The sequence below is a fragment of the Eubalaena glacialis genome, chromosome 3 (assembly GCF_028564815.1).
Source record: "Eubalaena glacialis isolate mEubGla1 chromosome 3, mEubGla1.1.hap2.+ XY, whole genome shotgun sequence".
In the NCBI taxonomy this organism is placed as follows: Eukaryota; Metazoa; Chordata; class Mammalia; order Artiodactyla; family Balaenidae; genus Eubalaena; species Eubalaena glacialis.
The window spans coordinates 97,958,775-97,982,026 of record NC_083718.1 but is presented as its reverse complement, the minus strand read 5'-3'; the positions used below and the strand labels follow the sequence as shown (position 1 = coordinate 97,982,026).

The window sequence follows — 23,252 nt, the reverse complement described above, 5'->3', positions numbered from 1 at the left end:
GCGCAAGGCGTGCAGGTGGCGGGGGGGTGGGGTTACGCGCCTGGTTTGGCTTGGCTTGGCTCGGCTCGGCTCCGCGGAGGAAGGCAGAGCTCGGCCGCCGGGGCCCTGCAGCGAGCCGGGTCGGCCCCACGCCGCGCCCCGCCCACTCCGCTCCACGGAGGGCGCACCCGGGCGAGGCGGCACCGGGAGGAAAAGGCGCCAGCAGAGAGCGGCGTCAGCTGCCAACGCTGGAGGGAGACGGAGAGCGCCCAGAGCCGCAGCCCACCGGCGTGGAGGCAACCCCCGCCCCTAGGCCACCTCTCGCCCGCCCCCTGCTGCGGGCCAAGGCCAGCGCCCCGCCCGGAGATGGGTAGACGCGTGGATGGCGTGGCTCTCAGCCCCGCCAGATCGCAGGAGCCAGGCGCCGGGGCGCTGCGCTGAGGCTCCCGCTTGTCGCAGCCCAGGAAGCCTGCAGGTGTCCTTGGCCGCTCGGCCGCCGCCCGGGAGACTCATTCGCAGTGCCCAGAGCCCTGCTCCCGGGAGCTGCCCCGCCCCCAAGCTCGGCGCAGCGCAGGACGCCCCGTCCGAGGCCCCCCCGCCCCGGCACGGCCCCCGCAGCGCAGCGCCCAGCGCAGCGCAGCTCCCCGCCGCTGTCGAGCCGCGGACGCAGGACCGGAGGCTCGCTCTTGCGGGCGCGCTTGTTTTCCTTGTGCCGCCTCGCCTTGCGCAGCACCCGCCCGCCCGAACGCCGCGTTCCGCTCCGCCCCGCCCGCCATCCGTGCCCTGCGCTGGATTTATGAATGGGGGGAAGAGGCCACATGCCGCCGCCGCCGCCTTGTGTTGACCGCACGCAGCCCGGGCCCGCGGAGCTCCGGCTGCCGTGAGAGCGCCGGCCCGGCCCCGGCAGCCGCTTGGAGGACTTGTTGCTGCTGCGCTGCTTCCGCCGCCGCCGCCGCCGCCGCCGCTCCCGGGTCTCGCCGCGGACTGGGAGCCGGAGGGTGGCCCGTGTGAGTGTGAGCGCGCGCAGTGCGCCTGGACAGTGCGCTTCCCCGTCTGTTGTGGGGTGCAGGGGGGCGTGTCCCGGGCCCCGAGCGTCTGGGTGTCCAGTGCTAGCGGGGGAAGTGTGTGTGTGCTAGCCCTGCCGCCTGGGCGCCTCGCTTGTGTCCTCGGCTCTCCTTTTCCCCTCCTGCCTCCCTCCCCGGCGCTGCCAGCCCAAACCCCAACCACCTGTGCCCCCGAGAAATCCAACTCCTCCCGCTCCGCGCCCCGGGGGGGAGGCAGGGGCAGGGCCACGCCGCAGAGGGGGCCGCCGCGGCCTCCTGCCTCCTCCTGGTCTTCTCCCCCTCCCCCGTCTGACGCTGCCTCCTCTGGAAGGGTGTTTGGAGGGCAGCGGCCGCCCCAAGCCGAAGCCCCGCAGCGCTTCTTATGATCAGCTCGGTGTGTGTCTCCTCCTACCGCGGGCGCAAGTCGGGGAACAAGCCTCCGTCCAAAACATGTCTGAAGGAGGAGATGGCCAAGGGCGAGGCGTCGGAGAAGATCATCATCAACGTGGGCGGCACGCGACATGAGACCTACCGCAGCACCCTGCGCACCCTACCGGGCACCCGCCTCGCCTGGCTGGCCGATCCCGACGGCGGGGGCCGGCCCGCGTCCGATGGCGGTGGTGCAGGCAGCAGCAGCGGCGGCGGTGGCTGCGAGTTCTTCTTCGACCGGCACCCGGGCGTCTTTGCTTACGTGCTCAACTACTACCGCACGGGCAAGCTGCATTGCCCCGCCGACGTGTGCGGGCCTCTGTTTGAGGAGGAGCTCACCTTCTGGGGCATCGACGAGACCGACGTGGAGCCCTGCTGCTGGATGACCTACCGGCAGCACCGCGACGCCGAGGAGGCGCTCGACATCTTCGAGAGCCCAGACGGAGGCGGCGGGGGCGCGGGGCCCGGCGACGAGGCCGGCGACGATGAGCGGGAGCTGGCCCTGCAGCGGCTGGGGCCCCATGAGGGAGGCGCGGGCCCCGGCGCCGGGTCCGGGGGCTGCCGCGGCTGGCAGCCCCGCATGTGGGCGCTCTTCGAGGATCCCTACTCCTCCCGGGCGGCCAGGGTGAGTGGCAGGAGTCTGGGTCTTCTCTCGGACCGAGACTGACCGACTTTACCACCGCCTCCCTCCCAAATTCCCCTGCTTTCCACGGGCCCCCAGGGGAATCATCCTCGCCCCCAACGCTTCATCAGGAGACTGCACACTTTTGCACTCCTGACTTACTACTTGGACCTAATCCCAGCTCCTGCTTTAAGGCATCCCCTCCCAGCGAGTGGGGTGCTCTTAGCTGAGCTCTTCCACCCCCTTCTTCCTGCACAGGCGGCCTCGCTACATCTACCCCCAATTCCTCTGAAGGACAGAGTCCTGGGGAACTGGAATGAGGCTTTGTGCTGGGGTCAGGCAGGATTTGGGGGAAAAAACTAGAGTGTAAGTGGCTACTCTGGCAGCTCCTTGTGTCCCATCTCATTGAAATCCTCCCAGCAGCTCAGTGTGCTAGGAACTATGAGTTCTAGAGAAGGGGACACGGGTTTCAGCCTCTTCAGCCATAACAGGCAGAACTGGGACCAGAACCCAGACCTCTCATCCAGGTTTGGGAGAGCCCTTCTTTTTCCCAGGAGGATAAGTCAAGATGCCTGCCCCACGCCACGCCCCTGAGGCTTCCTGGACACCTGGGTTGTCCTGGCCTCTGCTGGGATGAGGGGAGAGTCAAACAGGAAGAGCCTAATGTTGTGGGCCCTTCGGGCTCCCGCAGCCAGTGGCCAGCCACAGGCCGCCTGGTGATGATCCCAGATTTGTTGCCACTTCTTTCTTCCTACTGCAGCACAAATTGGCTTCCCAGAAAGCCCTGGTTCAGGTTACTGCTTGAAATAGGTGATGGGGATGGGGGCAGGGGGGAGAAGTGTAGGTTGATTTAGGCAAGATCTAGTCCCTTCCCACCATCCCCTCCCCAAGTCAGTCCAGTTTCCCCTAACCCGCTTAGGTGGAAGGGGGTAGTGGGGAAGGTAGGCTTGCGCATCTAAAAAAAAAATACCCATGAAGGATGGCTTTAGATTCTTTAAAAAAAGAGACCCCTGGGGGTTGGTGTCTGATCTCATGGCTGGCAGCCTGAAGGTTGGCTGGGGTCTGTCTGGGAGACAGGAAAGAGCAGCGTGATGTGTTGGGTCTGGGGACTGCCCCCTGCTGTGGAAGCTGGTAGTTTCCTCTGGCATCCCAAGTCGTCATGTTAGTCTCAGAGCCCTGCCGCACTCCCCAGCACCTCCTGTGCTGGGCTTCAACCCAGTCATGGAAGAAAAAGTTACACTCCCCTCACCCCCCCAGGGGAGGGCAGGAGATTGGGAAACGGGGTGCAGGGAGGGGCTAGGCTGGCATAAATGCTCTACCAGGGCACATGCATCTCCTGCGTGGAAGAGGAGGGAGGAGCAGAGGGCTCAGTGGCTGAGGCGTACCATCCCAGGGCAGCCACTGGAAGGTAGGGGCCTTTTTCCGGGACTGAGAGCAAAGCTAGGGTGCTGCTTCTGTTTGCCCTGGCCCTGGCTGGCTGTGAGTCCCATGGCCTTCTCATGCAGTCCTCTAACCCTGCTAGTGTTCGCTCTCGGCTGGGTGCACGAGGGCAGAGACAAGTGCAGATCCTTCAGGCTCTTTCAAAGTTGGGGGTGGGGGAGGAGAAGGCAGATTTAGCTTGATGGAGTTGGGCAAAGGGGGCAAGCCAGGGAGGCAGGAATGAGATGAGGTGGTTAAGGGCCCTATTTCCGAGCATTCTGGGGCCTCTGAGGACTTTTCATCTGCTCAGGTTCCTCCCCCTTTGATTCCAAGGGGCTGTACCATCAGTGAGTTTATTTTCTCCTCAACTCACTGCAGAGTGGTCCAGCCGGGGCTCTCTGAGTAAGCTCAGAGCCTGGTTAGCCCCTGGAAATCCTCCAGGAGCCCAAGATACTTGGCCCTTTTGATGTAGAATCACAGCAGCCAGGGCGATCCAGTTGAGGTCAGAAGTTTGGGGCTGGGCTGGGTAAATTCTTCCCACTTAACGAAGAAACCAGGATTCAGGGATGTTAAGTGTCATCACAGATCCTTAACTAATAAATAATAGAGCCAGCAAATCACCCCAAGTATCCTGCCTTCTGGTTGTTAATACTGATGTGCACAGCTATATGGAGCTTTGGTGGCACTCATGCCAGAAGGGGCTTGCCTCCTGCTGAGAGGCACAGGCAAAGGCAAGCCTTTAGCTGTTCCTGGGACATACAAGTGAGAATACAAAAGTTTAAAAAATTAATTGATAAACAACTGCCATTTATTGAGCACACCATGCAGGTACTTTGCGTTAATCTCTAATCCTCCCAGTAAACTTACAGCGGAGGTATTATCCCCATTTAATAGACTGAGGCTGTGAGAGGGTAAACAACTTGCCTGAGGTCACACAGCTAGAGAGCGGTGGGCTGTGACTCAAAGCCAGGGCTCCCTCACTACCCAGCCCTTGCTCCTCGGATGATAACATGTTCTTGTCACTGAAGGAGGCTGTTTTTGAGGTGGAACGTTTGTTACTCTGGTCTGGGAGGTGGCCTGAGGTTTTGTACCTCCTGTGGATGACATCAGAAAACCAGGGGCAGTTGGGGACATGAGAAGGGACACTTACTCGGTTACGCCTCCAGGCCTGAGGGTCTGAGGTGCAGGGGTTCTGGGGCTATGCCCTCCCTGCTCTGTTTCCCCAAGGCCAATAATACCCCCTGCCCCTGTGCTGTCCCCTGGGTCTGTGCGCATACTTTCCCTCCCTCGGCCTCCTCCCTCTGCCTTCCTGGAGGAAGAGGGGGAGGGGCCTGCAGCACTGCGGTGGGCTTGGGGCGCTCACCGAGGGCCAGTAAGGGCAGAGGAGCAGAGCGCTGCCCTGGGCATCTCTTCGCATACAGCAGCTGGTCATTTGAGTAGTGCGTTATGACAGGAACAAAACAGATACAAACGGAAAGTGAACTGAGCTGATTATGGGAGCCTGTTGCCTAGCTACCGGCCTGGCCCGCAGAGCCATTCCTGTTCAGGCAGACTCCAGCCTGGGTGCTCACCCTGCTCCCTTCACAGCGGCTGGGTCCATGGGCGGCTGCTGCTGTGGTTCTGTTCCCATGGCCTGACCTGGGAGCAAGCACAGGAGGCAGGCTGGTCCTGTCCCCCTCTGCCCATTGCCCATGGTCCCAGGCAGAGGGAGGGCTCAGCAATGGCGAGGGTGGCTTCCCAGACTGAGGCGGACCAGTCAGGGTTTGGGCAGCAACCGGAGCTCTGGAATCAGGCCTTCCTCCTTTTCTGAGGGCAGACAGGAGGCCTGATGAATGGGACCCTGGGACACTCGCCTCCCTCATCCCCAGCCTCCAGAGGTCCCAGGGGCTGAGCTGGCTTTAGTCCAGTTATCGGCCCTATTAAGGATGATAGTTCTCCTTTGGCTAAATCAGTACCTAGATTGAGTTTTCTCATGGTGTTTCCCCTCTGAGTAGAGGAGGTGACCCCACAGGATCCCACTGCCCCAGGAGGCAGCTGCAGCTGGGGTTTCACACTGCTTGGGCATCCACTGTGCCAGCTGTCAGGTGCTGGCACGCCTGCACTTTTTTCTAATATCTGACCCATGTGAGGCAGGGATTATTAACCTCAGCTTACAGAGAAGGAAACGGGGACCCAGAGGGGCTTGTTCAAGGTCGCATAGCTGGTGGTAGAACTAGGATCCAAGCCCAGATCTTGTGCATCCACGTCTGTGCTTGTCCCCTGCTTCGGCCGCCTCCTGGGGCTTCTGCTTGGAGAGGGCCTCTGACTTCAGGAGGGCCCTTCGGGGAGGGGAGGGCCCTTCTGCTCTCCTCCCATCCCTTCACTTCTCCCTCCAAACTAAAGCCCCCGTCTCCTTGCTCCCTAGAATTGCTCACACCTGAGCTTGCTTTCTCTTTCTTTCCCTCACTGTGGGGCTTTTTATAGGACAGAAAGAAAGGGGGCTTGGTTAAGAGAAGAGACGAGGTGTTCCGTGGCCCAGGCAGAGGAATGAAACCGAGGCCTTCTAGGAAGGAAATGCAGAGCTTGCTTCCTGCTCACCCCATCTGAAGGCCCCAGCTTCTCCGGCCTGGGTGTTGCCTGGGACCAGCCAGCCGGTGGGCATGACAGGCTTCCGAGTGAGGGCCAGGACTCACAGTCCCATGCCCTCTGGGTGAGGAAGGGCCAGGAACCTGAGCCCAGGAGGCTGGGTGCCCCAGCTTCCGCAGCACCCTTAGGAGGGCAGTGCCAGCATGCCCCGGGGCAGCCACTCTACCGCCTTCCCGGGAGCGGGAGCAATGTTAGGCCAAGGGCTGCAGGCCTCCCCCCACCCCTGCCCTCAGGCAGCCTCCCAGTCTCCTCCTGGGTTTGTTTTCTGTTTTCCTCTCTTGTTCTGAACAGACCAACATTTGTCTCTGAACATCTTGTCTCTGGATGACGAGGTGTTTCTGCTTGTCACCACTTGGGGTGGGGTGTAAAGTGGGGGAAGGGATAAAATAAACTTGGGCTATTTTGGAGAGTTGGGGGAAGAGCAGGCAGGAACAGAGTTAGGCAGCGGGGCCTTGGGAACCGGGAGCCCCCAGGCCCTTCACCTCCACCTGTGGTCAGTGTCAGCCTGGGATGCTGGGCACAAGGGTACTCAAGCCACCTTTGTTCCTTGGCAGCCAGCCTGCCACGACCTGGCCCAGCTCCCTGCTGGGGATTTCTCTGGGCTGGGTGAAGGTTACTGGCCCCTGGCAGGCGTCCTCATCAGGCAACTGGCTTGACCCACCCCTGAGAGCCGCAGAGTCTTGAGAGCACAGGTGCCTGGAGGGATTTCTAGGCATCCCTTTGTCATCTCTAGTCCCAGTTAGTGAGGCTGATGATCTCTCCTCGTGACAGGCTCTCTAGGACCAGGAGAGGGAGCAGGCAGTCAGCTTGGCTTCAGTCATTCAGGAAACATTTATTGAGCACTTACTACCTGCCAGACACCAGGCTGGCCTCTATAAATATAAAGATGAGTTAGAGGTGGTCCCTGTTCCTAAAGAGAACCAGATCAGGTGGAGTAGGTGGCAGTTGGGGAAAATTGAGTGACAAGAAATGGTAATAATAATACAAGATAGATCAGGAGAGGGGCGACAGTAGTCTTAAAAAATGAAGTTCAATAGGAGGTGAGAGGGGGAAGTGATAAATCCCACCTCTGTGTGAGATGAGGGTTTGTTTGGAGGGGGTTGGTATGCAGGGAAGCTTCAACAAGGAAATAGAAGTTAAACTGGGTAGGCCCTGCATGATAGTGACTTAGCTTCCTTAAATAATTTTTAGAAGGAAGCCAGTTATAAATAAATATATAAATAAATATTCAATGTGGGTAGTGCTTAACCATGCAGAGTTAGGGAAGAAGGGAATTTCCTGGCCAGGGGACCAGCCAGAGCAGAGATAGGACAGCATGGGACAGAAAGTCTAAGGGGCAGGGGTGTTTTGACGGATAGGCAAGAACCTGGAATTGCATTTGTCTGGATAAGTTCTTGGCCAGTGATATGGACTGGACTGAATTCCTTCTGGGGCTGGGACTCATCGGCTCTAGGCAGCCAAGTGGCCCTCAGAGGCCCCAGGTGCTAGCTTGGCAGGGGCTGAGCATGGTAGAGGCTGGCTCTGACACTGGAACCAGAGGGTCCTGGCTCAGGATGGGAAGGCCCAGGGCCAGCCAGGTTCTGCTCTTGGGCAGCCCATGAAGGGAGAGGAGCTGGGGTCCCTCGGCTGGGACCTGGGCATCATAGTACAGGTCCTCACCCAGGAGCCCAGGGACAGCTCAGAGATGCCTTGCCTGGCACACTTCCTCTTCTTCCCTGCTTCTCAGCCCGCAGGGCTGCCCACTCCCTTTCCAGCACCACCTGGGCACTAGGATCTCACTTCCCCAGAAGGCTCAGCTCCTCATCCCATCCCCTCAGATCTTCCTCTGCAAGTGTCTTTGGCTGTGTTCTCAAATTTCTCTTCTCCTACACTTCATCCTTAATATAGGTTTTTGGGCATGAGTCTTCTTATGTTTATCTGTCCATCTGTCTCCTTGGCCCTTCCTCCTTGGGCTCCCCTCCCCTGCTCCTGCTGATTGTATTCAGTTCCCAATGACTGGTGTCTGTCACCTCCTCCCCACCCCCCCCAACCCAGCCTCTGCCAGATTTCTGAGCCACTCTAGGCTCAGTGGTAAGTTTTACAAATATCATTTCTTTTAATCCTCAAAATAACCCTATAAGATAGGTACTCTTATCCCTTCAATACATGAAGTATGCTGGTAGCCTCAGGGCCTTTGCACTGCCTGTTCCTGCTGCCTCTGGAGTTCTGCTGGATCTTCACATAACTCATTCCCTCACTCCTTCAGGTCTCTGCTTCGATGTCACCTTGGCACTGAGGCCTTGCCTGGCCACCCTATTTGAAATAGCTCCCCCACTCTCACACTTCTTAACCTCCTTTCTTTTTATTTTCCTCCCTCTTATACCATCTGACATACTATACTTATTTGTTGACAGTCTCCTTCCACTGGAATGGAAGGTCTAAGGGGCAGGGGTGTTTTGTTTCCTGCTGTTCCACAGCACCCAGAGCAGTGTCTGGCACATAGTAGGTACTCAATTTTCCATTTTATGAACAAAGATCCTAAGGCTCAGAGAGGGTAAGTAACTTGCCCAAGGTCTGGGCAGTAAGTAGCGGAGCCAGACTTGCGTCCAGAAGTGTGTGACTTTACATTTCCGCCAGCGACAGTCGTGGGATGAGCTCAGTGAAGGAGGCTGGTCACGGGGCTGGCCCACCAGCTGAACCACCTGGGTCTCTGGAGATAGATGGGTCCCCAACAGGATACAGCCAGCCAGTGTGAGGGGCCCAAGGGAGCAGGAAGCTCGAAGGAGCAGCACTGTCCTTCACAGAGGCTAGGACCCTCCTGTCCAGGGTGGCGAGACCCTCCTGTATCCTCCCAGCTGGCAGGAGAGGGGCTGCTGCTGGCCAAACTAGTTCACACGAGCGGTTTTCTGCTTGGGCAGTTTTGGCTTTTGTTTTCTTTGGCTGCACCGTGCGGCATGCGGGATCCCAGTTCCCCCTCCAGGGATCAAACCCGTGCCCACCGCAGTGGAAGCGGAGAGTCTTAACCACTGGACCGCCAGGGAAGTCCCTGCTTGGGCAAGTGTTGACTTCCAGCAGAATCCATGCCTTCTGTCCCCACACAGTGGAAAGAACGGACAGCTTCGGCTATGGGAACCAGCCAGGTCACTTCTCCCCAGGCCTCAGTTTCATCACCTGTAAAACAGCAGAAAGGGAATTGAATTCAATGACCTTCCAAGTCCCTTTCTCTTCTGTGAAGCAAAGGCTTTGTGATATTTTGGGCTCCAGATCCAACTCGTCCTCAGAAGCTGCGCGCGGGTGTTCACGGAGGCCCCCTCACCTCCTCGGCTCTGTCACCATTCATTGAGCACTTACTGTATGCCAGGCACTTGCTGTGTAGGGGCTCATTTAATCCTACAGTAACACTACTGGGGGCACTAGTAGTGTCCCATTTTGTAGCGAGGAAACAGGCACAGAGTGCACCGTTTCCCTGACTGAGTGGCAGTGCCGGGATGAGGCACCCAGGCAGCTGACCCCAGGGCTCCTTAGCTCTCCTTTGCCCTCAGTCTCAGCTCTCCGAGGCCGCACAGCCCCATGTGTGGCAGGGGCCGATGGGGAGCGCTCTGAGGGGCCCTGCCAGCCTCGCAGGATGGGCCAGGGTTGGGGGAGCGGCACTGGATAAGGAGGCTCAGGTGTGAGGCCTTGACCTCTAAGCTGGGTGATGCTGCTGCAGCCGCTGCCTCCTCGCTGGTCCCTTTCAGGTCCCAGTCAAGGGTTGAAAGCAGAATGAAAGCAGTATCCCTGCCACCAAAGGGAAAAGCCCTGGTGAAAGTCACCGATTGCAAGCAGAGCCACCACTTACAAAATAACTTGGCTTGGGGAATAATTTAGGGCTCTGACGGGGTACCTGTAACTTCGGGACCCACCTGGGGCAGCCTGCCAGAGCACAGGCCACTGCATCTATCACCGCTCGGCCTTAGGTCTACCTGTCTGCTCAGGGAGTGAGGGCTTCCTGGGACCAGACTGGAGGGGCCACAAGGGAGACTGAGGCCCCATGTAGGTTTCATCAGGGAGGAGTGGATTGTCCCCGTCTGTTTGGTCAGAGAGGCCAAGAGGAAAGAGCTCTGAGCTGTGAGTCAAGAGATCTGGCCTCAGTTTAATCCTCAACAAGTCATTTTCCCTGTCTTGTGCCTCTGTTGACCCTGAGAAATGGACACATGTGGCTCCCCTTTCCCTGTCCGCATCCTCTGAGAGGGTGGCAGTGAGGGGTAGAAGTAAGTAGATGGGATGGTACTGTGTTTAAAAAAAAAAAAAAAATGAGTGAACACTGCAGGAATTCAGGGGGTTGTTCCCTAATGCAGGAGGGAGGAGTGGTTTGCACCCACTGGGCCTGCTGCAGAAGGAGCCCTTGGGGCAGAGTTGAGGAAGGCACCTTGGCCCTGCTGGTGAGAGAGTGGCCCTGGCCACAGCACCCGCCCTGCCCTCCCCTCCCCTTCCCTCCCAGCGCCCTCTACTCAGCCCCTGGGCAGCTCTTCCTGAACTTGTTTTTCCAAATCACCAATTAACTTCACGCTGGGCTCCCAGGTGGGCCAACTCTCCTGGCTAACCTTTCCTCAGAAGAGCACAAGCTTCTGCTTCCCAGGCTTCCTGGCAGATCTGGGAATGTGCTGGCCCCACCCCTTACCCCAGCCCCCTCTGCTTGGGAGGGCAGTGCCAGGACTCGGGGTTCCCAGCATCACCATGGCCACTGGACAGGTGCCTCCACCAGCTCATCTCTGGATGGCCCTCGAGAGCCCATAGGCTGGAGCTATTTACCTAATGCCCATGTCAGCCCGTATTGTCTTGACAGCCCAGTTCTCAGGGGAAGAAAAATGAAACCAGAAAGGGAACTTGAAATTCACCTTCACGGGGCAGGGAGGAGAAGCAGGCAAGAGAAACTCCAGGCAGAGCTGTCAAGTGGAAAAGGGTGTCTGTGGTCTGCTACCCTGCTTCTCCTAACTTGCCATAACTGATCAACCTGTCCAAGTGTAAATAAGATAAGTCTTACTGTGTGGCGGGTGTCTGTCCCAAGCCAAAGGGACACATTCCTAAGAGTGAAATAGCAGTCATCAGGGAGCTGGCTGGGAGCAGTGTTGACAATTCAGAGAAGACTTTCCTGGGTCTATGAACTGACCCTGCCTGGGAGGTGTGAAGAGAAGGTACGGCCCCTGAGTTAAACAGTGATGAGTTCAAGTCTGGTTTCCATCCCTTCCAGGCTGTGTGACCTTAGGCAAGTATATAACCTCTCTGATCTTCAGTTCCTCCTTTGGAAAATGGGATGATGGGGCCTACCTCACAGGGAGGACTGAAGGTGCTAACACATATAGAGTGCCCAAGTATGCCAGGCACAGAATAGACGGCTAATGACTGTTCATTCCCAAAGTTCCCTCCTCAGACTCGCTCCTGCTCCAGAAGCCCTTGGAGGTGCTACTTCTTGCTTCATTTTCCCAGATCCCCCTGTATTCTCCATTGGTGTTTTGCAGTACTAAGAACAAGTTGTGCCCACCCACCTCACCCGTCTCGGTGCATACTCCCAGGGAGGGAAGCATCTCTGAGAGGCATCATTAGACAGGGGGCAATGCTATGGCCAGGTGGAAATCAGAGTGGGGCAGGCAATGGGGGTTGCCAAGGGGTCATGGGGCCACAGTCCTCCCTAATCTATCTAAGCTCGGCCCGCTGCTCAGGGAGGAAGCCCATCCCCACCCACCAAGCAGGATAGGCAACAGCAGGGGGCATGGACTCCAGCAAGGAGCACCCTGACAGTGGTGAATGGCATCACATGAATAACAGATGAAGGCTCCGTAATTGGTGTTATTACACATGCATTTCATCTCCATTCATAATGATTGGACACTTAAACCCAGCCGTTCCTCTGCTGAGTGCCGCTGTCATCATTCTAGCCGAGATCCCAGCAGCTGTCCAGATCAGCTGTTGCCACACTCTGATCCCAATGGGTGCAGTTTATTTTTTGTTGGCGCTCAGTGTCCCAGGAAATGTCAGTTCTCGGGAAGGGGAGGGGTGGCTATTCTGGGCAGACTACCCTGTCTCCTGCCCTGGAGCAGGTTGTCTTTCTTCAGACGCTTCTCACTGTCTGGGCAGTCGGCTCAGACATCCTAGGGTGAGAGGCAGGCAGGAGGGGCTGGGACTTGGGGCTTGAGGAGGTGGGTCGCGGCCGGAGCTTAATAGGTAGAATGCCAGCCCCCTGCCTCTAGGCATATCCCTTAATGTAGTGGCCCTCGCAATTTAGTGTGTATCAGAATTACCTGGAAGGATTGTTGAAACATTACTGGACCCTCCGCCCAGCATTTGTCATTCAGTAGGTTTGGGTGGGGCCCGAGACTTTGCATTTCTAACTAGTTCCCAGGTGATGCTGATGCGCTGGTCCAGGCCCTCACTTTGAGGAAAACTGCCTGAAAGCCTAGTTACTTGAGGTGTGGTCTGTGGACAAGCAGCCTCACCTGAAAGCTTGTTAGAAATGCAGAATCACAGGCCCTGCCCCAGACCTCCTGAATCAGAATGGCCTTTTAAGAAGGTTCCCGGAGGATTTATACAGCCATTACAGTTTGAGAAGCCTCAAAGCACGATCGGGTTAGAGGTGGGCAGAGCTAGGCAGTAGGCAGGGCCAGGCAGCTATAGTACTCTGTTCAGTTCCTTCCAGCCAAAGGCAGCCTCTAACTTCTGTGCACCATGACGAGGATTGGGACGTATTGCCTTACAGCACGCAAGCAGAGGGATAAAGACCCTCTGGGGACGGAATTCCAGCCCCAGACTGTGTACCTTAATCCCACCTCTCACCACCTAACAGATTGCCTGGTGACCCACGGCCCCCCCCTCTACAGGCCGAGGGCCCTGTCCCTGCTGCGTGCATGTGTCCCTGACAGCTGCCTTCACTCTCCTCCCCGCCCATAGGTGGTGGCCTTTGCCTCTCTCTTCTTCATCCTGGTGTCCATCACCACCTTCTGCCTGGAGACCCACGAGGCCTTCAACATCGACCGCAACGTGACGGAGATCCACAGAGTGGGGAATACTACCAGCGTGCGCTTCCGGCGGGAGGTGGAAACGGAGCCCATCCTGACCTACATCGAGGGAGTATGCGTGCTGTGGTTCACGCTGGAGTTCCTGGTGCGCATCGTGTGCTGCCCCGACACACTGGACTTCGTTAAGAACCTGCTCAACATCATCGACTTCGTGGCCATCCTGCCCTTCTACCTGGAGGTGGGGCTGAGCGGCCTGTCGTCCAAGGCGGCTCGCGACGTTCTGGGCTTTCTGCGCGTCGTGCGCTTCGTGCGCATCCTGCGCATCTTCAAGCTTACGCGTCACTTCGTGGGGCTGCGCGTGCTGGGCCACACCCTGCGCGCCAGCACCAACGAGTTCCTGCTGCTCATCATCTTCCTGGCCCTGGGCGTGCTTATCTTCGCCACCATGATCTATTACGCGGAGCGCATCGGCGCCAGGCCTTCCGACCCGCGGGGCAATGATCACACCGACTTCAAGAACATCCCCATCGGCTTCTGGTGGGCCGTGGTCACCATGACGACGCTGGGCTACGGGGACATGTACCCCAAGACGTGGTCAGGCATGCTGGTGGGGGCGCTGTGTGCACTGGCCGGCGTGCTCACCATTGCCATGCCCGTGCCTGTCATTGTCAACAACTTCGGCATGTACTACTCTCTGGCCATGGCCAAGCAGAAGCTGCCCAAGAAACGGAAGAAGCACGTACCTCGGCCGCCCCAGCTGGAGTCGCCCATTTACTGCAAGTCGCAGGAGACCTCGCCCAGGGACAGTACCTACAGTGATGCCAGCCCCCCTGCCCCAGAAGAGGGTGTGGTTGAGAGGAAACGGGCAGGTGAGATTGGGGGTTGGGAAGGAAAGCCACCTCTCCCCCAGTGGCCAGGGGAGTTCCCAGGTGAAACTCAGCCCTTGGAACTTGGGATTGTGCTTTTATTGCTCTGGGCTTCCCTAAATATAAGGCGTGCCTTTATGAGGGCACAGTATTGAGGCTGAATATCTATTCTCTGATAGCTTCCTGAACATCAGGGTCTGTGGAGTGAGTATCCCACTAAATTTAGGCTGCTATGAGCAGTGCATGGGGCTGTAAATTAGAAGCCTGGGTTTCTAATCCCATCTTGGCCATTGCGCTGTGTGCCCACAGGCCAGTCACTCACCCTCTCTGGGCATAGACTCCTCACCTGTAAAACGGGAATGCTGTCAATGTCTTACCCCGACTTTGACGAGACCCAAACGAATGATGGCTATGAAAGTCCTTTAAGAAGTTAAAACCACTTTACAAATATCAGGCGCTGTCATTATTAGCTGGAGAGTAGGGCAGCTGTTCTTCTGAGGAGAATCAACACATGAATCATTTCTTTCCAAACGTTCCAGTCTAGTGTCTCTTGGCCTGATAAATGTGATAACGTAATGGCAGTGGGAGGCTGCCTTCTGTTTGGCACAAGCTAGATTGAGTCCTGGGCTTGGGGTTTAACATGGGACGGAAGGGAACCAAGAGGGAGCAGCCCAGACAGTGTTGGGAGAGGGGAAAGGAAAGGTGGAAGAAACTGGTAGCTGCATCCTGGAACGGGAGGACCTGAGGGTCTGAATCGTGCTCTTCAAGGATGAAAAAGGCCACCCCAGGAAAGCTTGCTTCTACATGAGTCAAGAGTGAAAGGAAATTGGCTTCACCCACAGCAACGTGAAGTTAGGTTGGAGAGTGGGAACCCAACTGTTAGGTACGGGATGGGCTCCTGAGGGAGGTATGGGATTCCTAGCATGGGGGGCCATTGGATGCCAGGCCACTGGGGAGCTGGGCGGGGGTGGGGGGGGCGGTGCCAGGAGACTAAGGTAGCAGCTCCTGTCTCGGCTCTGGGGGCAAAGTGGGACTCGTCCTTGTGGGGAGGTGCCTAACTTGGGACATTCACCTGTGGCCTGTTAGTGGGTGCCCATCCTATGTGTTGGAGCCACTCACTCCCTGGGGTCATTCAAGGGCCCGGGTCTTTCAAAGACCTTGATGGAACAGCACCAGTTAGGCCCCCCTCTTCTCCCCCACCAAAATGGTACCCTCTTCCCCAATCCCTGAACATAAATCTCCCAGCCAGTACCCCAGGGAATTTCAGCTCTACCGTGAGGTCCATTCAGGGCTCAGAGGGTAACTTAATATCAAAATGTACAAGTCCCTAGGCTGGCTCCGCAATACCTATGGCGCCATGAGCCGTTCCTTAGCCTGACCCTAACTGCTCGGTCACAGAAAGGGCATTCCTGGCCACTGCCTTCAGACCAAGGAGCCCCCCTTCTCCAGATCCCAGGGCTCAGCTTTCATCTGTGCTGCTGCGTGCCTGGCAGAGCAGGGTTGGGACTAAGAGCCCACAGCAGTAGGAGCTGAATTGGAGCCTCTTCCTCTCGGGGTCCTCCCCAGACACAGGTGAGCCCCGAGAGCAGAGGGCTCTAAATCCTTCAGGCACTGACTCTGGCTTGGAAGCCTAGTGAACAAGAACAAGTGCCTTTGGGTGGTCCAGGAAGACAGCTGCGGAAGCCACGCTAACAGTTTAACCCTGGCAGTGCTACCTACCACTCACCCCAACAAGCCAGGCGTTCTCCTAGGGAATGCAAACTCATCCGAGTGTCAGCCTGAGCCAGACCCAAGGAAGAAGCCAACTCTGCTGCCTGCCTTGGACTGATCTAAAAGGGCCAACTTGGGGAGTCCCTGCTTTTAGGGTATCTGTGGCCCTGGCCAAGGCTGGGAGGGAAGCCCACATCCTGTCCCCTGCCCACCAGGACCAGACCCACTCCCTGGCTCTGGCAACACTCTCCCCTCGGGTTGGGTAAGTGATACTTTAGGTCTGGGATCAGCCCTCATGCAGCCTTCTTTCTGTCTGCCCCTTTAGACTCCAAGCAGAATGGCGATGCCAGCGCGGTGCTGTCAGACGAGGAGGGAGCCGGCCTCACCCAGCCCCTGGCCTCCGCCCGCACCCCGGAGGAGCGCCGGGCCCTGCGACGCTCTGGCACCCGAGACAGAAACAAGAAGGCAGCTGCCTGCTTCCTGCTCAGCGCTGGGGACTTTGCCTGTGCCGATGGTAGTGTCCGGAAAGGTATGGCTCCCCAGGCTGGGCAGGGGGGTAGCCCCCATGCAGCTGAGTCTCCCCAGTGTCCCCCATGGAGCTTGAGGTCTCCTCCTCCTCTGAGGCCATGGACACCATCTCCTCCGCCTCGGATGCGCCCTCGCTTTTAGGATGGGTCCCCTGATATTCCAGTTCCGGACTAGAAAGGCCTGCAGCATCCCCAGAAGGTACACAGAGCCCCCTGGGTGCCCACGGGGAAGACAAGTACTAGAGGGTGAGGGGACCCCAGATCAAGGCTCCTGCCACCCCCTCCATTTTATTGCCTCTCTTCCTCTGGTTCCTGCAGTGGTCTTCAGGCCTGGCTCCGCATGGTCATTGCCAGCCTTCCCCTAGGCCTCCCTTAAACACAGCTCAGGCTTCCCCAAGTAAGTAGTCCTGGGAGATGCCAACACCATTCAGGAGTCAGGGTAAGAATGGGGTGCTGGTGTGAGGTCTTCAGAGAGCCTGGCTCAGGCCCCACCTCCTCTGTCCTGCACTGGGGGTTCTGCAACCCAAATCTGCAAGCCCCTGAGATGGGACTGTTCACTCCGGGTAGAGCCAGAAGGTGACCAGGGGGAGGGGTGGACAGGAAGAGTGGGTCCCCTCTGAAGTGCGTTCTGAAGGATTTGGCGAGTTCAAGGGAAGGCTGAAATTCCATCAGCAGACCCCATGCAGAAGCTGGTCAGTGGAGCTAGGGATTCCTGGCCTGAAAAAGTGGGACTGAAATGATTAGGGATGGTTGAGAGCCAGTGGTGGCTGAGAGCCAGGGCTCTCAAGGCCAAGTGTCCCTTCTGCCCAGCTCCTCATCACTTTTTTGTTTTTCCTGCCTTGTCCCTGTGACCTAATCTCTCTAAATAGCCTGCCTAGTTTCAGGATAAACCCCAACTCTCCCCGCAAAAAGCTCTTCCCTGGGTTTGCAGGCCACTTCTTAACTAACCTTCTTTCAGCCCAACACCCCGCTGCCACTTCCCACCATCCCCAAACCTCAGACCAAAGTCAGGTTGAGTGAGGCAGGGGCAGCGGCTGCTGTAGGAATAGCCTGTGATGTCTCTGTCACCCCCAAGGATGTCCCTTGGCCTGCCCAGCCCAGGCAGCCTCCAGGAACACCTCCCCAGGCCCTTTCCCTGGCTTGCTCAGCGCCACTGTCCTCAAGGGATCCCCAGGGCTCCCTGACCCTAACCAAGACCTGAGAGGTATGCGTCGTGCTTTGCTGGGCATGTGTCCTATTGGGTGGCAGAAGCAGGAGCAGCAACCTGGAACCTGGAGATGGCCCGGAGGCTCAGCTAAAGGGCTGCAGATGGACGGTGCTCAGACTCCTCACACCCTCTTCTGTGTTCTTCTGGTCACCCCTGGCCTCTGTGTAGCCCACTCCTTGGGCTCTGGATGTGCCTCTCCCTCCTGCCCCCACCCCAAACATGCTGTGGCTTCCACTGTGTCCTAGTTCAGACCCAGAGTCTTGCTCTGGCTGGAGCATGCTAAGTGGATGGTGTAGAAGGTGGGGTGAAGGGGACCCCACCCCCCAGGTAGGACTTGAGCAAACGGAACTGAGTCCTGATCACCCCTGTTTTCATCCAGAATGGTGAGGGGCTCAGTGGAAGTAGTGGTGCGCAGGAGGCTGTGAGGTTGCAGGTCAGAGCAGGGACCATGAGGGCCTGGGGAACAGGTCCCATCTGAGGAGGAGACTCTGTGTGTGCATGCATGGGGCCGGGGAGCCTGTGTCCCACCACGTCGTATCTCTCTGGCTGCTTGTGGGGCCCGGCTGCTCTATTTTCAAGATGCCTCCACACTGCTTCTTGGCAACAAGCATGTAGCTCAGCCAATTAGAGTGACCTTCGAGAGGGAACAGGTGGGTTGCTGGGAAACAGGCCCTGCTAAGCAAGCGTGGCAGTTAGCATCGCCAAACTCCCAGTGCGCGCTCGGCAACTTGCCCTGTGCCAGACCACGCCACACTTCTCTGCACTTGGGCTACATTCAGACCCAGGAGTGAGTGGGCCCAGGCCTCCCCCGGCCACCAGCAGAGACCCCATGTGACCCTGTAGGTGCATGTGACTGAAAGTGAACTCCCTGGAAGGAAAGTGATGAGTGCTAATTAGGGCGTCTTAGGGTTGAACAAGGAGGGTACTGAGGGCTGTAGGGTCTTCATGCAACTGGTGGGAAACCTACCTGGGGACAATGATAGGGCAAAGGTCAGCTGAGTGTGGGGCCAGGGGTCCATCCAGAGACCAGAGAAAGTCAGGGAGCCTTTCCCAGGTGGACCAGACCCTTCCACCCAGTCCCGGGGCTGCCCGCCCTGCAGGGTCCCCGGAACGTGGATCCCATGGAGCATCTCAGGCAAGGAGCTGCGCCCCTCTGACCCACGTGCCTTTTCTTCACCAAGGCTGTGAAAAGTCCCGGAGTCTAAACAACACAGCAGGAGCTACTGGAACCAGTCTGGGGCTATCTCAACTGGCATCGCGATACAGCTCACCCTACCCTCCAAGAAAGCTCCTGCTCTCCCACCCCTTCCACCCCCTCACCAGCCCACCCCCTGGACACTCAGCCCAGTAGCTGCCCCCTCGGCTCGCCCCGCCCCTGGGCGCACTCGCGCAAACAGGCACACTCACATGCCTCCAGCCCTCGTTCCTCTTGGGGCCTGCGGAAGCCAGGCAGGATGCAGGAGAATTCAGGCCCCCACGCCTCTCCTCCACAGCACCCAGCTCCCCAGAATGTTCAGCTCTGGGACCTGAGAGTGAGGGAGAGATTACTTCCAGGCCTTCTATCCCGCTCGCTCCCGTCCTGAGCTGAGGGTGCCGTCACCCCCAGGACTGTGTCTCTGGGCCCTGCCTCCCCCTCAGGGTCCCACCTAGATCACAGCAAATGCATTTCCATCCCTCGGGGCCTTCAACCAGTAACCAAACAGCCTGCAACTGAACATCTCTGTCTGTCTGTCTGTCAATCCCACACCCAGACCAGCCAGGAATAAGGCTGTCCCCTGGGGCATCTCTGCCGGTGTGTGAGGGCTTGACTCCTTGGGGGAGCAGTGCCACCTGATATTCTCCAACCCTGCCATGGGGTGCAGGTGGGAGTTCCTAGAGTCAGAGCCCCAGGATTGGCTGCCTAGGCGCGGGGAGGTCCTCCTCTCGGGGGTGGCGCCCAGCAACGGAGCCCAGCATCCCATCTGCACCCCGAGCTGCAGTATCGCTTGCCACGCTGCTTCCTCTGCTTCCCCGACAATTCTTCTTCCTCTCCTGCTCCCTCCAACTCCCAGCCCTGCCTCTGAGTCACCTGCCGCTCCCACCCAGCCTCTGTGCTCTGTATCGCTGCCAGAACCGGAGACTCATCTAATTTCTATAATTAAGTGTATTCATTTACCTAACGAGCCAGGGAGCACAACAGGTCTGTGAGTCATTGAGTGAACAGGGGTGCGCCCTGGGCAGGGGCAGCTGAGGGGAAGTGTAGGGACTGAAGCCATCCTGCCCCCACCAGCTCCCTTAACGGGCAGCCTGCCGCGCCCAGGGTGGGCCGAGCCGCAGGGGGCCCCTCCCCAGCGCACCAGCCAGGCGCTCCAGGACCTCCTCAGCCCAGGAACTCGGAACACCTCAGGCAAGACATTGCCTGTTTCACCTGATGGGAATTAGACCTGACAGCAGAGCCGTGTGCCTGGCAATTTTTAGTCAGATTATGCAACTTTGTCGAGGGAATGACTAAGTAAGGTCCATGTCTGCTCCTTCCAGAGTGGGCAGAGATAGGTACCGCCAGACAGCATTTTGGGACTTGGCAGGAGGCTGGGGACTCTGGAGGCCACCCCAAAAGGTGAGCTGGGCAGAAAGGTCAGACCGTTTCATGGCGCTGGAGGGGTGATGAAGAGCCTGCTCCAGGAACATCCCCATTTCAATGCCTTCTTCAGCCTTGGGCAGACACAGGGATGTCCCTTCCAGGAAAGTCTGTTCAGGGTGGGTCCTGGGCTCCCCCAGCCCTGCTGTGGTCTGTGGGGCCTGCCTCCTGCTTGCTCTCAGAATGATGAGAAGAAGAGCTGAGAAGATACAGGGGCATCCATGCCACTGCCCCTCAGAAGGGGACACGGACAGGGAAGCCCTGTGGAGCAGGACGGGGAGCAGGGCACCTTCGACCCTTTCAGCCCAGTCTCAGAGCCCAGCTTCTCTTCCAGGAGGATGGGTTCGGTCCTGCTCCTGCCGGGCTCCCTGGTGCAGGGGTCCCGGCTCTGACACGGACACGATGAGCTGGGTGTCCGGTGTAGCATGGGCACCACAGCTATTTTCTCCTCTCACTTGCCTTTCTGGTTCAGGGAACTGAGGCGGCTATTTCTGTGGCAGCCCTCAAGTTGTCAGGAGCCCAAGTTTCCACGGCACCCACCGCCTCCTTCCCTCTCTTCCCTCCCACAGGAATGGGCATGCTCATGGCATCCCCGTGGTGGGCACAGATGTCTCTGGGCGACATGATGCAGGAGTGCCAGGCTGGAGCCCCTAGTGCCTTGGGAGGTGGGCTCCCACACACCCCTCCTGTCTCTCTGGCTTCTGTAGGGTTGACACAGGATTGAGCGTGAGCTGACGGGAGAGCTGAGTAGGCCGCCTGCCCCAGCTCCTCTCAGGGCCCTCGGAAAGGGCAAAGTGAGCCCTGGAGTTTACAGAGCCCCACTGTACACCAGGCCCTGCCTGGGGAGGCGGCTGCCTGCATGGGCCTCCCTCCTCAGGAGAGGGCTCTCCCTCCCACCCACAATCTGAGAGTGCAGTTTGCTTTACCTTGGATCTGGACTTGGACCTCTGCCCATTACTTTGGCTTCTAACAGCCTTTTCCCTGCAGCTGGGGCCCAGCCCCTCCCCACAGAGCAGGGAAGCAGCCCGGTTAGGAGTTGTTACCCCTCCAGTTTGTACCAGGGCTGCTGACAACCCTAGAGGCCACTTCTCAGCCCCCAGGGCTTCTGAGAGGGGTGGCTGTGAGCTGGAGCCAGAGGGGAAAGTACCTGTTCAACCCAGAGCCCAGACTGCATGGGAGTCAGAGGGGAGGCTGCATAACAGCTCTGGCTGCCCTTTCACAGAGCTTCCTGGAAGACGAGGGCCTCCTCTGCCCTGGCCAGAGAACATCGCCTTCTCTGGCATAATGCCTGCCCCCGCAGCAGCCTCCTGCCTGCCCTACCTGCGCCCCAGTTGAGAAGGTAGGGGAAGGGAAGGCCCAGGCCACTGCCGTCCCAGGCTGAGGAGGAGATGCCGAGAAGGGCTCACTGAGGGGTTGGGTTTCCTGCTGTCTCTCCTGAGATGGGCACAGTCGTCCTCCCTGACCTTCCCCTTCAGCATTCACCCTCCAGCTGCTGGGACTCTGTTCCTGCCAGATTGAGGAAGGGGACTGGGCGAGACACGGCAGCACACTCAGGAGCCTTCCTCACCAGCCCCCTGGGACAATGGACTAGCCCCAGGTGGTGATGGCAGATGGAGCTATGTCAGGGGGGAGCACAGGCTGGGCAGGCAGCAGCCCAGGCGATGGCCTGTGGGCTGTCAGCCCCCACCCTGCCAGGAACCTCTCCCACTACCTCCATGCCAGGCTGCAGAGCTGTGGTCCCTCTTCCCACTGCACTGCAGCTTTGAGGACCTGAGGTCTCCTGGTTCCTGGAGCTCATTACCTAACAGGCACGGAGATAAGCTGTAACATCACCTATGGGTCACCGTGGCCCAGTGCTGGGTTGGCAGAGGGGTGATGAAGGGCTCACCCCCTTTCCTCCCTATCCCCACTCTTCCTGGACTCTTAGCTCTGGGCCCCATGCCTTCCAGCTCCGATCCTGGCCTACTCCTCAACCCACCGCCTATAGGTCAGCAGCTGCCTTCCTTCTAACATCTCATTCTTTGTTTCTCCCTTTCTTTTGCTGAACTCCTTACCCACCACCCCCCCAAGAAGGCAATGTTGAGCCGAAAGTGTGCGTCCCAGTGTCTCACACCCTGTGCTCTTTAAACACAGAGACCTGCCAAGATGCCCTCTCGTCCAACTATGCCCAGGCTGAAGTCCTCACCCTCTCTTAAAGCGGCACCAACGTGAGAGAGACAGGCAGACAGACAGAAAGCCAGAGGCTTAGGGCAACTCTGGAACCCAGGCAAGAATCTTTCGCTGGGAAAGACTCAGATATCCTTGATTGCACAGGACTGATGGGAAACCTCCCATGTGACCCTCGGGGCCCAGAGCCATTGGGTCCGATGTTCTTGTTCTGTTGTACATTGAAGAGATATATATGCACATATAGTATCTATATTCATACATACTATACTATTGTGTGTAGTGCATGTGCTCTTGGTGGTCTGTCTTCTTTGTTAGGCTATGTCTCCCCAGGCCCTCACCCCACCCCCACCCTCACTCCCTTCCCCTTCACTGATTCTTTGTTTCTGCTGAATATGTGTGTGGAATATCCCAGGAAAAGTGTACCTGGGAACTGCCAGTCCAGCTGGGTGGTCCCTGGCTAGACTCTCCCTCTTGGGAGTGTTTCCCCTGTGGGCCAGAGGCCTGTGGAAGGCCAGATTGCCCCCTGGGGTCACTGCTCCACTAGCTTCACCCCACCCCAGATTGGGGCTCTACCTCCCACCCCACGCCGCAGTTGTTGGGGGACTTCCCGGGGCTCCTCTGCAGCTTCTTCTACTCCTTTCTCCACCTTCCCTGTGTCCTTGACTGAGGGGGTGTTTTGTCTTTTTTTATTTCTGGTTTTTTGTTCTGTCGCCTTTGTCCATTTGTTTCCAAAGATGCTGCTGGGCGGGCGGGCAGGGAAGGGGTCTGTCTGCCCATCTGGCTCAGGGGTCTGAGAAGGGAATGCTGCGGGTGAGCGGAGACCAGTTGCAATACAGTACTTCCTGGCTGGTGGCCAGAGTATGCGTGCAATAGCCGCCGAGGCCAGGTGCCCCCTTCGACCTTGGCCTCTGCCTCTGCGTCGGCCCTCCCTCCCCACTCCCAGCCCTCCCTGCCCCTCCCTGGTGTTGGTCGTCCTTTTCTAAAGCTGTTCCCTCGTGTGTCTGAGGCATGCCTAGGCTGGGCCCTGCCGCCCTGTCTGCATGCCTTTGACTGTCATGCTGTGCTCAA

The 23,252-nt window shown here is 58.2% G+C and overlaps 1 protein-coding gene across 2 annotated transcripts; it reads left to right on the top strand.

Moving 5' to 3' along the window:
* Nucleotides 1-727: 727 nt before the first annotated feature.
* On the top strand, nt 728-23,252 carry KCNC4 (potassium voltage-gated channel subfamily C member 4). 2 transcript variants are annotated; one of them, XM_061183734.1, is made up of 4 exons: nt 728-2,076; nt 13,021-13,957; nt 15,990-16,193; nt 22,149-23,252. In XM_061183734.1, the coding sequence occupies exons 1-4, from the start codon at nt 1,405-1,407 to the stop codon at nt 22,208-22,210; spliced, it is 1,875 nt and encodes a 624-aa protein (XP_061039717.1). In that variant the 5' UTR covers nt 728-1,404; the 3' UTR covers nt 22,211-23,252. The 2 variants fall into 2 exon arrangements, with proteins under 2 accessions (XP_061039717.1, XP_061039716.1); XM_061183733.1 differs by lacking the exon at nt 22,149-23,252 and adding an exon at nt 18,580-19,535.

Coding starts and splice junctions, on each gene's coding strand:
- KCNC4 (XM_061183733.1), top strand. CDS start 1,405: ATGATCAGCTCGGTGTGTGTCTCCTCCTACCGCGGGCGCAAGTCGGGG. Junction 13,958..15,989: donor GGTTGAGAGGAAACGGGCAG/GTGAGATTGGGG, acceptor CTGCCCCTTTAG/ACTCCAAGCAGAATGGCGAT. Junction 16,194..18,579: donor CGATGGTAGTGTCCGGAAAG/GTATGGCTCCCC, acceptor TTCTTCACCAAG/GCTGTGAAAAGTCCCGGAGT.